Source organism: Herpailurus yagouaroundi, unplaced genomic scaffold (genome assembly GCF_014898765.1).
Source record: "Herpailurus yagouaroundi ecotype Mexico unplaced genomic scaffold, PumYag 28, whole genome shotgun sequence".
Lineage (NCBI taxonomy): Eukaryota > Metazoa > Chordata > Mammalia > Carnivora > Felidae > Herpailurus > Herpailurus yagouaroundi.
The window spans coordinates 168,002,911-168,017,562 of record NW_024412376.1 but is presented as its reverse complement, the minus strand read 5'-3'; the positions used below and the strand labels follow the sequence as shown (position 1 = coordinate 168,017,562).

Genomic DNA, 14,652 nt, shown 5'->3' with positions numbered 1-14,652 from the left:
GGGGAGGGGCAGAGAGAGAGGGAGACACAGAATCGGAAACAGGCTCCAGGCTCTGAGCCATCAGCCCAGAGCCCGACACGGGGCTCGAACTCACGGACCGCGAGATCGTGACCCGGCTGAAATCGGACGCTTAACCGACTGCGCCACCCAGGCGCCCCCCAAAAAAAACTATTTATGATAACGTTAAGAAAAAAAAGAAACTGCACAACACTGTTGAAAGAAATGAAACAAGAAATCTGTTTTATTCCACACCGGCCACGCCCAGAGGTGCCCGCGTTCTCTTTACTTTCTGACCCAGGCTCCTCCTCTTGTACCACTGCTGTCCCGGCTGTTGCTGGGCTCGGTCTCCAAGGAGCCCTGGCTCCCCCTCGTGGGGAGGAGCGAAGCCCAGGGCCGGGGGCCCAGTGTGCTCACTGCTACCAGGCTGTCGCTGCTGCCACATCTGCTGGAGCACAAGGCTCAACCACAGGAGGGGTCAAGGACCAGATGAGAGCAGGCTGGTGCAGCCAGAGCCTCTGAGGACATAACACTCACTGCGGGGCCTCGGAGAAGCCTCGGAGACTCCCAACCACATACCTGGCGTCCAAGGAGGACCAGCGAGCGGTTTAACCGTCCCAAGAGCGTCGCTGCAGATGAAGGCATCAGCCCTCCGACGTGCTTCAGCTTAAGCAAGCACGCGGTGGGAAAGCTCTGGAAGGAGGAGCCCCTTCCCAAAGGCCCCCCGCCCTCGGCTCCCCAGAGCCCCTGGGAGCGCGCCGACCAGGCCCCGGCTGCAGCCCCCCGCACGGTGCTGAGGCACCTACAGGAACGCTCGGCTAACTGAGCGCGAACGCAGGCCGGTGATGGGACAGAGTCTGCCTGCACGGCCGCCGGACACTTGTCAACAGACACACGCCGTGACCAGACCTCAGCCCTGCTTCTCCATCCTCCCTGCTGCAACGTTCACACTGCCACCGAGAGGCATCTCCAGGGTGCGCTGACTCTGCTGTGAGCATCTGGGGGACAGAAACAGTCCTTCCAAACCCTGCAGGTCCACGGGGCCCAAGGTCAGAACACAAAACTACTTTCCCAATACTTCTATTCCACAGCAATCCTCAGACGTTTCTGTCATTCTCTGTTTCACACGATCAGCATGCATTCAACAGTTGTGACCTTAAATTCACATTTCATTTTTTTTTTAAGGAGGGCTGACTTTCAGCTGATCGCAGTGAGGGAGCTGCTGTGCTATGTGGGAAGCCACCACTCAGAAACCGGTCGTCCACGAATGGTTTAAAGCACCAGGTTCCCCACGAACGTGCGCTGCATGACAGGCAAAGGGGTGGTCTTGTTGCCCAGGACGAGGGGCTCTCGGCACCCAACCCTGGTCCCAACGCACCAGGGCCGGCCGGCAGGGCCGGCGGGGGACCAGCCATCCGAGGCCATCGAGGCCCCATGGTGCTGTCCTATCATTCCACCTGGGCAGGATTCTGACTCAGAGGTGGCCAGTCATAATCCCACAGATGGCACCTTCGCCCCGTTGGAGCCTCGGCCAAGCACATACACCAGGTGTCTGGACTGCACCTCCTCTGGACTGAGGATCACCATGGCAACCATGCCCCGCCAGTGGGGTACAGCTAACTTGTCTCACGGCGGTCCAAACCCAGCTCATGTTCCCTGGGGGGGGGCGGACAACCCAACGTTTGGTGAATTCTGCTTCACGACAACAGCAAGAGTTAAATTCACATTTCAAATCTATCTTCCACTTAAACGACTCCTACAAATTATTTTACAACCGCTTGCCTTTGTAAATATCCTAATTGTAAGAGTCACTCTTCTATATGCCAACATTTTGTTCAAATTCAAATCACCTGGAAGGCCCTGAAACCAGGAGAAGAAAGCACAGCCCCACAAAGCCTCTCCCATGTACTACCCCTGCCAAGTCCATATGCACACGGGGACCTCTCCCTGGGACCTCTCGTTGGGACCTCTCCCTGGGGCCTCGCTGGGACCTCTCGCTGGGGCCTTGCTGGGACCTCTCACTGGGGCCTCTCGCTGGGGCCTCTCGCTGGGGCCTCTCGCTGGGGCCTCTCGCTGGGACCTCTCACTGGGGCCTTGCTGGGACCTCTCACTGGGGCCTCTCGCTGGGGCCTTGCTGGGACCTCTCACTGGGACCTCTCGCCGGGGCCTCTCGCCGGGGCCTCTCACTGGGACCTCTCGCTGGGACGTGCTCATCTGCTCCCACTCTTTTGTTTTTGTTCTTACGAAGTCTCATCATCCTCACGGAAGCAGCGAATGCACACAGCTCTCGCGGGGTAGGGGAGCAGCGCACGGGAGTCCAGGATATAAAGCATTTCACTGTGATTAACTCAACAACGCACCTCGTCATCAACATCCGACAGACACTAACAGGATGATCCTGAAATTCCAATACAACTGTCCTTCTTTCAATTCTCCATCTGCTCCCTTCTAACGTGGCATCCCAGGGGAAATCCCAGCCAGTCAAACAACCACGACCCAGGTTCTCCAGAAGTTCTTGAGAACACGTACGAAATCAGAAGCCAGAGGAACTCTCACACATAACGGCCAACTCCCCAGGTCGCGTTAAAGTCAAGTCCTTGTTTTCTCACAGAGGAACCTTCTGGCAGTCAACTTCCGGGGAGGAGACACTTCTGCTCCTTTCCTCGGAGAATCCTAGGGCACTGAGAACTTAAAGCCGCCCCTTGGCCCCTGGGGACCCAGCAAAAAAGAAGAGAGCGAGAAGGAGAGAAAGAAAAGTCTACAGTGTAACTGTCAGTTATTTCAGGCAAAGTAAGACACCCAGAAGGTCTGAGCTCCTGAAAAATAGGAGCGATCTTTTTCTAAGAGCTGGCGAAGGGCAGAGGTGACTGGCTGGCTCAGTCGGTTAAGCGTCCGACTCTCGATTTTGGCCCAGGTCAAGATTTCGCGGTGCGTGGGCTCAAGCCCCGAGTCAGGCTCTGGGCTGACAGTGAGGGGCCTGAGTTGGATTCCGTCTCTCCCTTTCTCTCTGCCCCTCCCCTGCTCACGCTCACTCTCTCTCCAAATAGATAAACGTGAAGAAACAGGTTGAAAAATAAAAGAGCTGGTGAATGGCGGAGAAAGCTGGCGTACCGAACGCTGAACCAGAGCTCCCAGCAGCTAAAGAGCCGGTGGGCGGGCAGGTTCCGGAGCCGATGACAGAGGTGAGACCTGAGTCAGGAGCTCAGAGCCAACAAGTAAGACCCAGCTCACAGAGGGAGAAGCACAGCCCTAAAGACAGACATCTGGAAAGCAACGAGACAGAAAAGGCAGCTACCCTGCAAAAGAAGTCCGCCGGGGTGGGCACAGGCCTCCGACAGGAAAGAAGGCCGACGCGGTGGCACGAGGCCAGAGCGACGGGAGACCACAGACGGGGTGTGTGAGACCCTCTGGCCGCGGAGGCACCGAGAGATCATCAGCGGTGGCACAGGGAGGTTCACGGTTAGAGTTTCCTCTTGTTATTATTATCTTCTAACCACGAGTTGCAGAAGGAAAGCCCCGGAAGTATTTGAAAGCACCTGAGAGGCGGCCCGACCGGGAGCTGCCGAGCGTCCATTACCTGCCTGCGCTCCCTGCGGGTGAGGCTGTGGCCGTGGAGGACCCGCCAGAGCATGCGCGCCGCAATCTTCGTGTCGATCCAGAGCAGGCGGAAGCCGTGGTAATAGTGCCTCAGCTCGTCCAGGACCCTCTGCCCCAGGGACTTCCTCACGGTCGCCTCCGGCGGGGGGCTGTACACGGGGCCTCCCTCCTCCAGCTTCTTGTTCTTGTCCTTCAAGGACTTGAGGGACTTCTCCACCACAGAGTCGTCACCCAGCGGGGGCGTGGAGTGCCAGCAGCGCGTGGGGAGGAACTGAGGCCCCGTGACCAACAGGCCAGCGGGGGCGGGGGCCCACGGCACTCGGGCCACCGAGCACACGCGCCCGGGCCTCGCAGTCCAGCAGCCACGGGGATCGGTCCTGAAGGACAGGTACACGGGGTGGGCAGGAGTGCAGCAGCGAAACGAGACATTCCTTGGAGAGAGAGACAGGAAAACAGCGATGAGGGGCGACCTCCTGGCACCTCAAACCCGTAAGCGCGACACGGACCAGGCTGCGTCACAACCACACAGACACTCAATCTTCCCAGCACCGACACCGACTCCCCACCACGTCTGCGTGCCCGGGAAACACATCAGGAGGAAGAGGGGCTGCTGGGAAGGGGCTTGTGCGAGGGACTGAGAGCGGTCGGTCCCCGTGGGCTCACAGGTGGCACCAGGGCACCAAGGGGCCGGGGGCTCGAAGGAAGGGCAGATTGGACACAAACAGCAGAGCTTGGCCCCTGACCCCTGGACTACAGAACCGACCTCGGGGCAGGTCTCCCAGGTGGCTTCCCAGACTTGGGGAATTGGGGGGGTGGAGGCGGGGCAGGGAGGTCCGTTCCCTACCAGGTGCCTTTCTACGAAGATTTGCAGTTCTTGAGCGAGCCCCGGAAGTTAGTGAGGACGCTCAAATCCACGGGGACCCAAACCCGTGCACTGTCCAGCAGAGACGTTTGTACCAAGTGGCGAAAACCCAACGAATCACGCCCCGGACCCGCTCCTCCATCTTCCCCACGCTGCTGCTTCTGCTCAGCCCAGAGCCTCGATGACATCCAGCGCTGGAACACCTCACCTGCACGACTCTTGGAGCCCCGGGATCTCCTTCGTACCCCACCCGTCACACTGGACGACGCTCCCCCCGCCCCCGGGCACAAACCCACCCCCGGGAGGCCACAGGCTCCAAGTCAGCTCATAGGCTCGTGCTCATAACTGACACAAGCCCAGCCTCTTCCCATCGGCTGGAGCATCTCACGGGACCTGGGCTCCGCAGCTGCCTGCCCCATCCCAAATTCCAATCCACTACTCAATGCTGAGACCTCGGGCAAGTTAATTAACCTCTCTCTGTGCTTCGTGAGCGTCCTCTGTAAACGTGTGCAGTAACAGACACGTGAAGTACCCAGAGCGCCAGGTGCATACGACACCCACCAGGGAGCTGGCAGCCGCCAATCGGGGCTGGAGGAAGCCAGGGAACGTCTGGCCCAGCTGTACCTCTTACAGGTGGGGAATGCTGAAGGACAGCCAGAGGCGTGCCCGCCTCGGTTCACAGCCTGCATCACGTGGGTGCAGCTGGCACAGGGCATCACCCGCCACCCATCGAGCAACCCCTCAACGGCCTCCTGCCTTCAAAGGGCAGGGTCAGTCCTGTGCCGTGAGCCCCAGGGCCCCACAGTCAACACCTGAGCGGGAAGGGCGCGGCCTTGAACCCACCCTGCCCTGACTGGGTCACAGCTGCCGAGGGACAGGCTGCACAGAGCACAGCAGACCCACTCAGTCACTTGCGGCTGTGGGACTGTGGCCCCAGACTGTGCCTTCTGTGCCTCAGCCTCACCTCCTGATGCAGGGATCAGCCTGCCATCCTGCCATCCTGTCTCTGTCGAACTTAATGATCCAGGCTCCCGACACTCAACGAGCAAGGAAGCAAGTGGCTTCCACAAGAAGGCGTGATGTCGGCGCTGGACAGCACAGCCAATAGGCGAAAGCAGAGACTCGCGAAAACACAGCAAGCTGAAAGGCACCCAGCATATCCGCTGGGGCCAGCGAGGCTCCGGGATCTGGCTCTCCTCAAGCACGCTAGAAACTAACATTACCAATATTCTACCCAGAAAGGTTTAGCTGTTTTCAAAAAGCATAAAATTGCATAATTTATTACCTTAGAAATATTCGTCAAAACAAAACTAATCTGGGCACTGCCGGGACCCTGCTCTGCCCCAGGTCACTAGAGCCCACGGCTCAGCGTCCCTCCCGAGAAGCGCCCGCCTCACCTACACGGGATCCCACAGGCCCACCACCAGACCTTCTCCTGCTTTCTCTTTTCTTCGCTCCCCTTAAAGTGGGAAAAAACTACTCTGGACAAAAGAAATGTCAACAAGAAATACACAGTCACTACAAGACAGTCTGTTTGTTCACATGAAAACGCTGAGGGACTCCTATCAAAGGCATTCATTTCATCTAAGGGTGCGGGCTCCCACGTCCACCTCAACGTTGACAACTTGCTGCCACCTTCAACAAGAGAAAAACCAGGGGTGCCTGGGTGGCTCGGGTGGTAGAGTGTGTGACTTTTTTTTTTTTTTTTTTTTGAAGACAGAGTATGAGCAAGGGAAAGGGGCAGGCAGAGAGAGAGAGAGAGAGAGAGAGAGAGAGAGAGAGAATCTTAAGCAGGCTCCACACACAGCACAGAGCCCAACCTCTATGATCCAAGTAGAAATCAAGAGTCAGACACTCAAGCGACTGAGCCACCCAGGCGCCCAAGCATGCGACTCTTGATCATGGGGTTTGTGAATTCTCACGGTTTGCGGGATCGAGCCCCACGATGGGCTTTGCACTAACAGCACGGAGCCCGCCTGGTATCCTCTCTCTCTCTCTCTCTCTCTCTCTCTCTCTCTCTCTCTCTCTCTCTGTCTCAAATAAACAGATGAAATGAAATGAAAAGAAATGAAATGAAATCTTAAAAAAAAAGGGGAGAAGTCCTAAGCAGCACCTGGCGGAGGAGTGCGTTCGCAGGTCAGAGCATCTCCCGGGCCTCATGGCATCAGCCGCACGAACACAGGATGGCAGGCAGAGGGACCCAGGCCTGCTCTCCCCACAGCACCTTCTGGACCCTTGAAAAGATGCCACAGGCACAACACCTGCGGGCCACCTGACACGTCCCCTTCCCAAGGGGACAGCCCACCCAGACAGCGGCCTACGGCTGGGCCACGGAGGGCGCCAACCCTCAACGTGCCACGTTCAGTTCTTCAGGGACATGGCGTCAGCAAGGGCGGTGACAGCAGCAGCAAAAAAGGGAAGCAGAGGCGGACAATAAAGCCACCGGTCCCAGGACCAGGAGGAATGGTTCCCGAAGCGCAGGGTGCCTCTCTGCCCAGAGACAAGAGGTGACGCTGCCCGCAGGACAAGGTGCCCCTCGGCTGGGGAATGGGAGGCCGCCGCCCACGGCACTGGGACCTCTGTCAGCGCCCTCCAGGCCCTGTGGTACCCAGTGCACCCTGCAGGACACTCCGGGGGCCAGGCAAGCACCAGCCACCAATCCTCCGAGTGGTCCCACGCAGGAGCCCGAGAGCCTCACGGCAGCCCCGTCCTCCCGCCGAACGACCCCCTGTGCTTGGGGGGCTTTGCAACCAAGGGGCTGCACTTTACTGGACTCCCTCTCTGCCTTCACTTTTAGGATAAAGTAGGTCAAGGGCAGCTAGATAACGCCCATCGATCGAGTGGTCCTGGATCAGAAACTCCGCAGCCGCTCACGCTCTGGGGTCGGGACCACCAGAGCTGAAAGCTGAGATGACAGACCCCCTCACGGGGCACCGCCACCACACAGGCCCGCGCCACGCACGGACTTCTGTGCCGGGACCGCGTTCACGCTGAGGCTTTTTCATAAACACGGGACAGTCCCGTAAGCGTTTCTTCCTAACCATTTTCTTAAGTTTTCTTTTGTCTAGCTTGCTTTATTGTAAGACTACAGCATATGATACATATACAAATCACGTGTTAATTGACTTTTTATGTTCAGCAAGGCTTCTGGTCAAGAGCAGGCTGTCAGTAGCTAAGTTTCAGGGAAGTCAAAAGTTACAGGTGCACTTTCGACTGCACAGGGGCCAGCGCCCCCAGCCCCGCCTTGCGTTCTCGTTCAAGGGTCACCGATACTTATCTGTGCCATCAAAATAACAAGTAACGTGTGCTGGATGTGATATAAAACTTCAACTCTCACCTATAACTGCTCATTTCAAATGCATGAGTTCAGCAAAACAGCTTTATAGTTCTCATTATGTAACTTTCCTTTTTTTTTTAAACATATAATTTTATTTCACTTATTTTTAAGTAATCTACACCCAACATGGGGCCTGAACTCACGACCGACCCCGAAATCAAGAGTCATATGATCCACAGACTGAGTCAGCCAGGTGCCCCTCACTGCTTAACTTTGTAAAAAAAAAAGTGTTTAATTTTCTAAAAATTGTTAACTTATAAAAAATTCACGTTAATAAAGCACAGAGTGCTTATGTTTTAATATGAATCTTAAATGCAGGTACATTTGACTCTTAAAAGGTGCCTGAAAAATTCAACACGTATTCCTAATAAAAACATTTTAGCGCACTACGAATAAAAAGACACAGCGGAGTCCTGGAGACAAAAGCCAACCTTCCAGACTCAACACTAGACACTACTTCTTGCCTACAGCTCTCCTGACAAGACCCGGCTGCCGAGAGAACCCAAAAGCAGCAGAAGCAAGAGCTAGACAGAGGCAGAAACGCACGTTGGTACTGCTACCACGTCCCAGGACCACCCCCGCCGCTAAGGTGTTATAGGAGGAGCTAAAACCTAGTAAAGGGAGCTGTGAGAAGTGGTTGGACACAAGACAGCTGGTAACTTACGTGCCAGCAATAACCACTCAAAAAATGAGACAAGAGGTCCATTAACGAGACCAAATCCAACACATCTGGGAACTGCCTTCAATTAATGCACGTGGCCTACACAAAGAAAGTGACCTTCACCTGAGAGAGAAAAAAGGTCTGTTTAAAAAAAATATTTATTTATTTAGAGAGAGGGACAGAGACAAGCAAGAGAGGGGCAGAGAGACAGGGAGAGAGAGAGAGAGAGAGAGAGAATCCCAAGCAGACTCCGAGCTGTCACCACACAGCCCACTGTGGGGCTCGAACCCACAGACCGTGAGATCATGACCTGAGTCGAAGTACGACGCTTAACCGACTGAGCCAAGCCACTCAGGGGCCCCTCTCCAGATGAGGTAACAAATTAACGATCTCAAATGAGTAAAAAAACTTAAAAGCCCCCATGGTTCCATGGGCAAGACGCTGTGAGGGGCCACCTGGGTGGCACCTGGGAAGGGGGTCCTGCACTCTCCAACAGGGAGAATCAGGGATGGAAGGGAGAGACGGGCTCCACTCTGGGTGTCTGGGACAAGGGCCTGGGATCAGGAAGAAAGGTCTGGGCATCCCACCACGTAGGTGAAGGGGATCAGCAGGAAACTGTGCTCAGGGATGCTGGGCAGAGGGAATGCAGGTGGGAGAGAACAGGAACCCTGAGAGAAGTTCAAGTCCATTTGCGACAGCGGACAGGGAAGAGTGGATGCCACTCCCTCCAGGAAGCCCTCCAAGCCTCGCAACAGTATCACAGACTTCTCACCAGAGGGAAGGGCTAAATCCACACTGCAGACATATCCCCAGAACCAGGTGGGGGTAAGTGAGCCCTGCGGCCACCACTCGCTCAACATGACGCTCTGTGAAGGACCAAATGGGGTTCAAGCGAGGGTCTAGTGTGTTCACTGAGGGAGCCCCACACCTGCAATGCTGCGTGGAGCACCCAACGTCTTTTTGCAAAGTCCATGAAAAGCCACTGAAAACAGCAGCCGTGTGAGCAGAGCAAAGCACACGGTGCGAAGTACCCAGCGCAGCTTTCCAAAACAGACGTGTGAGGGCGTCTGGGTGGCTCAGTGGGAAGTCAGATGCTCAACTTCGGCTCAGGTCAGGATCTCACGGTTTGTGAGTTCAAGCCCCGCGTCAGGCTTGCTGGTATCAGCACAGAGCGATCGTCTGTCCCCCTCTCTCTCTGCCCCTCCCCTGCTCACACTCTCGCGCTCTCTCAAAACTAAATAAAAAGCATTTAAATAAACAAATAAAAAACAGACGCGTGAACAAAAGACCAGAATAAAATACATCAAAATGCTAATAATATTTGTAACAGACACTGAAATTATGAATGCTTATTTTCCAAAGACCCACTAACATGTGGTTATGTTTCAAAATGAAAAGATAAAGGGTGAAAAGAAAGGAAAACAAACACAGCAAAGCAGGAGGTACTGTCTCCCCACAATCAGGAGTCACACGTCACTCGAGCACTTCCAAGCTCCCACTTACAGAAGGACGATAAGTGACGATTTACTTACAAGTGGCTTATCAACCCCACGGCGTTGGCACAACTGAGACAAGCGGGCTCTCCCAGACCACCTATGACAGAGACAAAGAAAAAGCAAGAAAATTCGTGTCAAACCAGGCGTTTCACACCAACACCACCTTTTAGAGTCCGAAAGGGTGCCCCGTGTCTTTCACAGAGTAAGTGTCTGGAAGCGTGTTCTGAGTGCCGGAAGGTTTCAGGGTGTTGCTAAGTGAAGGGACACATTAGGAATACAGTGTCTTGGGGTAGCTCTAGGGAAGAAGGGGGACCTGAGGCAGCCCCTGGCCTCACGCACCCCTACCGGGGACACAGGGTTCCACCAGCCGAGGGCCCAGAGCCCGGGCCTGAAGGTCTCCCCAGGCGGGACCCTACTCGCTCCAGCTGATGCGCAGTTGCGCGGGACCCCTGAGTGCACAGACAGCCCCACAGGGCAAGCAAGGGCCTGATCCAAAGGGTCCCTCAACTTCTCTGCCCACAGGAGGGTGAGGGCTATGAGAACCACTCGTAGACCAAACACCGCAAGTAAACCGTATCTTGGATAAACACTACCGCTGAGCGTACAGCACGCTTTTAGGATTTTCGCGTATTTTTGACACTTTCCCTGAGCATAAATTCCAAGTCCAGTCACACGACCTGTGCTCAGACCCTGTGCTGCGGACACAAGCGGTGGAGGGGACGAGACAGGCACTGGCAATCCTGGGGCGGCAGGGCCACAGGCACCGTGCTGGCAGGGCAGAGCAGGGCTGGAAAGGCGGGCCAGCACCCTAAGACCCTCAGGCAGCAGGAGTGCACAGAGCGGGCTTGGGGTGCTGAGGCCTTACTCGGGGAGCCAGCGCGAGAAGGGAGGAGAGCAGACAGGCACGGCAGGGGACAGGTGCGGACTCCTGGACAAGCTCGGAGCAGACCAGGCAGGGCACATCCAGGCTGCTCCCCGTGGATCCTCTGGGGACACACACTTCCACTGGTCACTTTATGTAACTCAGAAGGAGCCCGATGTCATCATAGGCAACTCTCATATTCCCATCAAACATTAAATTTAGGACCTTGTAGTATGAGTGACAGCCTTGTTTTAAGCTGGCGTCTGGGCTCACATGTGGTCACTGTGGTTCATAAAGTAACCTTTTCCATTTCAAACACTACATTTCCAATCACATCAAGTCTTTCTCACTCTAGCTGAGGACCAAACAGAGGACTCCCAGACTTGGACCAGCCCCCTGCCCTGCACACTCCCCGCCTTGCAGCCCCACCCTGGACACCCCCCCCCCCCCCCCCCCCCCCCCGGAAGCACACAAGCCATCACAGCTCCCAGAGCTGCCTGGCCTACCCCCCATCTCTACATTGTGTGAACTGTGCATCCCGGTCCCACCTGGTCCCTTCCCACAATCTCCCCACTCCGAAGGCTTCCCTGGCCCTCTGAGAAACCCCATTCCGGGAGGTGATGGGGACTCTTGAGATACGGTTCATGGGTGGGCCACTCTTTCCTTCTAGAAGTCCTTTTGTTTTGTTTTGTTTTTTTCCCAACAACCCATACTCCAGCACCAACTGGGCAACCCACCATTCAATTCTTTTTTTTTTTTTCTTTAACGTTTTATTTTATTTTTTGAGAGACAGAGCACGAGCAGGGGAGGGGCACAGAGAAAGGGAGACACAGAATCCAACACAGGCTTGAGGCTCTGAGCTGTCAGCACAGATCCCGACACGGGGCTCGAACTCATGAACTGTGAGATCATGACCTGAGCCACCCAGGGGCCCCAACCACCATTCAATTCTGACTCTATCCGGAATTAATGCAAACCCACTGGTTAAGCACTCAGCACAAGACTGCTTCACTAGGGACACCAGCTGCAAGCAGGGTCCCCAGGCCACCCACACATCTGCCAGCTACAGATTTGGGGGTTCTTACGATCACCTTCAGTTTTGTTAATTATCCAGAACAGCACAGAACTCAGCAAAGTGTTCTGCCTGCTATTAGAGTTTATTAGACAGGACAGGAAAAACAGCCAGACGGTGAGGTACCCAAGGAAGGTCTCCAAGACTCCTAAGCGCAGGAGCCTCTGTCCCTGTGGGGTCGGCATCTGCAGAAGCCACCAACTCCGAGGCGGGACCTCCCTAGTCAGGAGTCATCCTCACTTACCTAGGCGTGACTGACTACAGCCTCGGCCTCTGGTGCCTGAGCTCAATCCCCAGATCCCTTCCCATCCCTGAAGGTCGGGGCTGGGCTGGAAGAGCCAACCCTCTAATCTCAGGTACCTTGTTAGCATAGGTGTGAAGAAAGGGGGCTCATTATAAGTAACACAAAACACCCCTTTGTTGCAGGAACTATCAAAGGTTCTAAGAACTCTGCCGGGAACAGGGACAGGGCACAGACCAAATGTATTTCATCATATCCCACACCTTTCTCCACCTGGTTTCCGGGAGACAGGGCTCTCTGGGTTCTCTGCACCAGCTGCTCCAGGCAGGATCCTCCCTACCCACCCTCCAGCACCTTCCCAGGCACCCTGCATTGGAATACCTGTGAGGATAGGAGACTCTGAGGTCCCTTGAGCACTTCCCATCCAACAGCTCTGAGAACCCACGGCTTGCCCCAGCCTGCTCCTCCCCGAGTCCTCCCCGGTTTCAATAGTCGCCAAAGGCCAAGACCTCACGGCTCTCACCCAGTCTGTGGCAAACCCGGTCAGTCCCCCCGCTACAGGGCCCCAGCCCACTCCCAAGTATGTGCCCCACACAGCAACTTCCAAAGCATGGCACAAAAAGGGGGTGAAAAGTAACTCCCCACTGTGGAGAAATCTGACAAATACTACCTCCGCCCAGTGATCAAGGTCAATACTGACTACAAAACTCATCTTGCTAGCAGGCATCCTAAACAGGATGTGATGAGGACATCACACCTGTGATCTTCCTCCCCAAAACACATAACCCCAGTCTAACCATGAAAAAATGCCAAACGTGGGACGCCTGCCTGGGTGGCTGTCAGTTAAGCGTCCGACTTCAGCTCAGGTCATGATCTCACCGTCTGTGAGCTCGAGCCCCGCGTCAGGCTCTGTGCTGACGGCTCAGAGCCTGGAGCCTGCTTCCGATTCTGTGTCTCCCTCTCTCTGCCCCTCTCCCACTCACACTCTGTCTCTCAAAAAGAAAAATCAAAAACTAAGAAAAGAAACAGAAACAGGAAAAATGCCAAACAAATCCCAATAGCGGGGCATTCTGCACTAGATCTAAACAGTCCTCAAAACTGTCACGGAAAGCCTGAGCAACGTGTCACAGCCAAGACTATAAAGGGAAATAGCTACATGTAATGTGGTGTCCTGGATAAGATCCTGGGACAAAGAAAGACATCAGAGCAAAATGTGTGCAAATTAAAGAAGTAAAGGAAATGTCTCCAACAAAGAGAAAAGTACGTGCAGAATAAAGATAGAGTATGTAAATCACAAAACAAAAATCAGAAGAAAGTATGGAACACAAGGAAAGGAATCCGAATACAGTATAGAACCTCAGTCGATAATAATGCTTCAAAGTTGGTTTACTAATTACGACAACGAGCCATACTCCTAAAAGAAGTTAACGACGGGGAAAAGTGCTCCAGAGAAGGACTGCTGTGCCCAGCTGGGAGTGCCATTTCGGAGGGTTTGGGACTGTGCCCCACAGTCCAGTCTTGGGTCTCACAGGCTCTGGATTCCCTGTTGGTCTCGCAGCAACCCAGAGGTCTGACCCCCTCTCAGCCCCTTCCTGTGTAATACAGAACAGTGCCAACTACAGGAAACGTCGGTGGTCCCAGAACGATGCAACCACAGGACAAACTCCGCTAACTTTTAAACTGTGAACACGCCACAGAGCCGTGAAGTGGCCAACCATTTTCATTACCATCCTAAACACGGAAAACTCTGAGGGCAGGTGGTAAGATGGGAGGCTGACTGGGCACCTAGACCATTCACACTGTCAGTTCTTGCGGCCCAATGCCCTTCCCATGGCTCCAAAGTTCTAAGAAGCCAACCAGCCATCACTTAAAAATTACAAGAATCATGTTTCTTGGGAGTGCTTTTGTGAACTGTACAGTACCTTGAAATTTATTTTACTTGAATCTAAATTTTGTAGGGCAAGTCCCAATCTTACAAATAAGGAACTCAGAAAGGTTAATGTCAAAGGGGAGGGAGTCAGAAAGGGAGTGTGGGCTGCTGACATGTGAACCCCTAGGAGCCCCGCGTTAGGTGTGATCTGTGTGGACAGCTAGGGTCACAGAGCCTGGGGGTACAAAGGGGCCAGGCTGAGGCCATGCGCAGCAAGGCCTGGGGCCCCTCTACACATGCCCCACACAGGCCTATACGGATATCGGTCCCACGGATGTCCCACAAGGCGGCAGACCCAGGCCGTCTCACGTGAAGAGTCCTAAACGAGGCCCAAGGGCACGACTGTCCTCGTGAGTGAACACCACGTTCCACCAAGCTTAACCACGAGAGGAGCGCCCAGACAGCCCCAGGGCTGGCCGTCAGCGCGCTCCCTTCAAAAAACTTTCCCAAACCCGCTCTGGACGCAGCGGCCAGCAGCCGGGCGGCTAAGGTCACAGCGCGAGTGAGTCACAGGCCGCCGCCCGCGCCGGGCCGCCCCGCACGCGGCACTCACGCCCCGGCAACCGGCTGGTCGGGGCGGGGCGGAGGGGCGAGGCC

General features: G+C 55.1%; 1 protein-coding gene across 1 annotated transcript in view; it reads right to left on the bottom strand.

Moving 5' to 3' along the window:
• Positions 1-14,652, bottom strand: part of LETM1 (leucine zipper and EF-hand containing transmembrane protein 1) — a 54,273-nt gene that overhangs the window by 24,309 nt on the left and 15,312 nt on the right. Inside the window, exons 3-5 of the mRNA XM_040496101.1 lie at positions 14,282-14,285; positions 9,987-10,047; positions 3,575-4,025 (exon numbers count right to left, since the gene is read on the bottom strand). Of these exons, the coding sequence (XP_040352035.1) occupies positions 3,575-4,025; positions 9,987-10,047; positions 14,282-14,285 (516 nt within the window). The remainder of the gene's footprint in view (positions 1-3,574; positions 4,026-9,986; positions 10,048-14,281; positions 14,286-14,652) is intronic.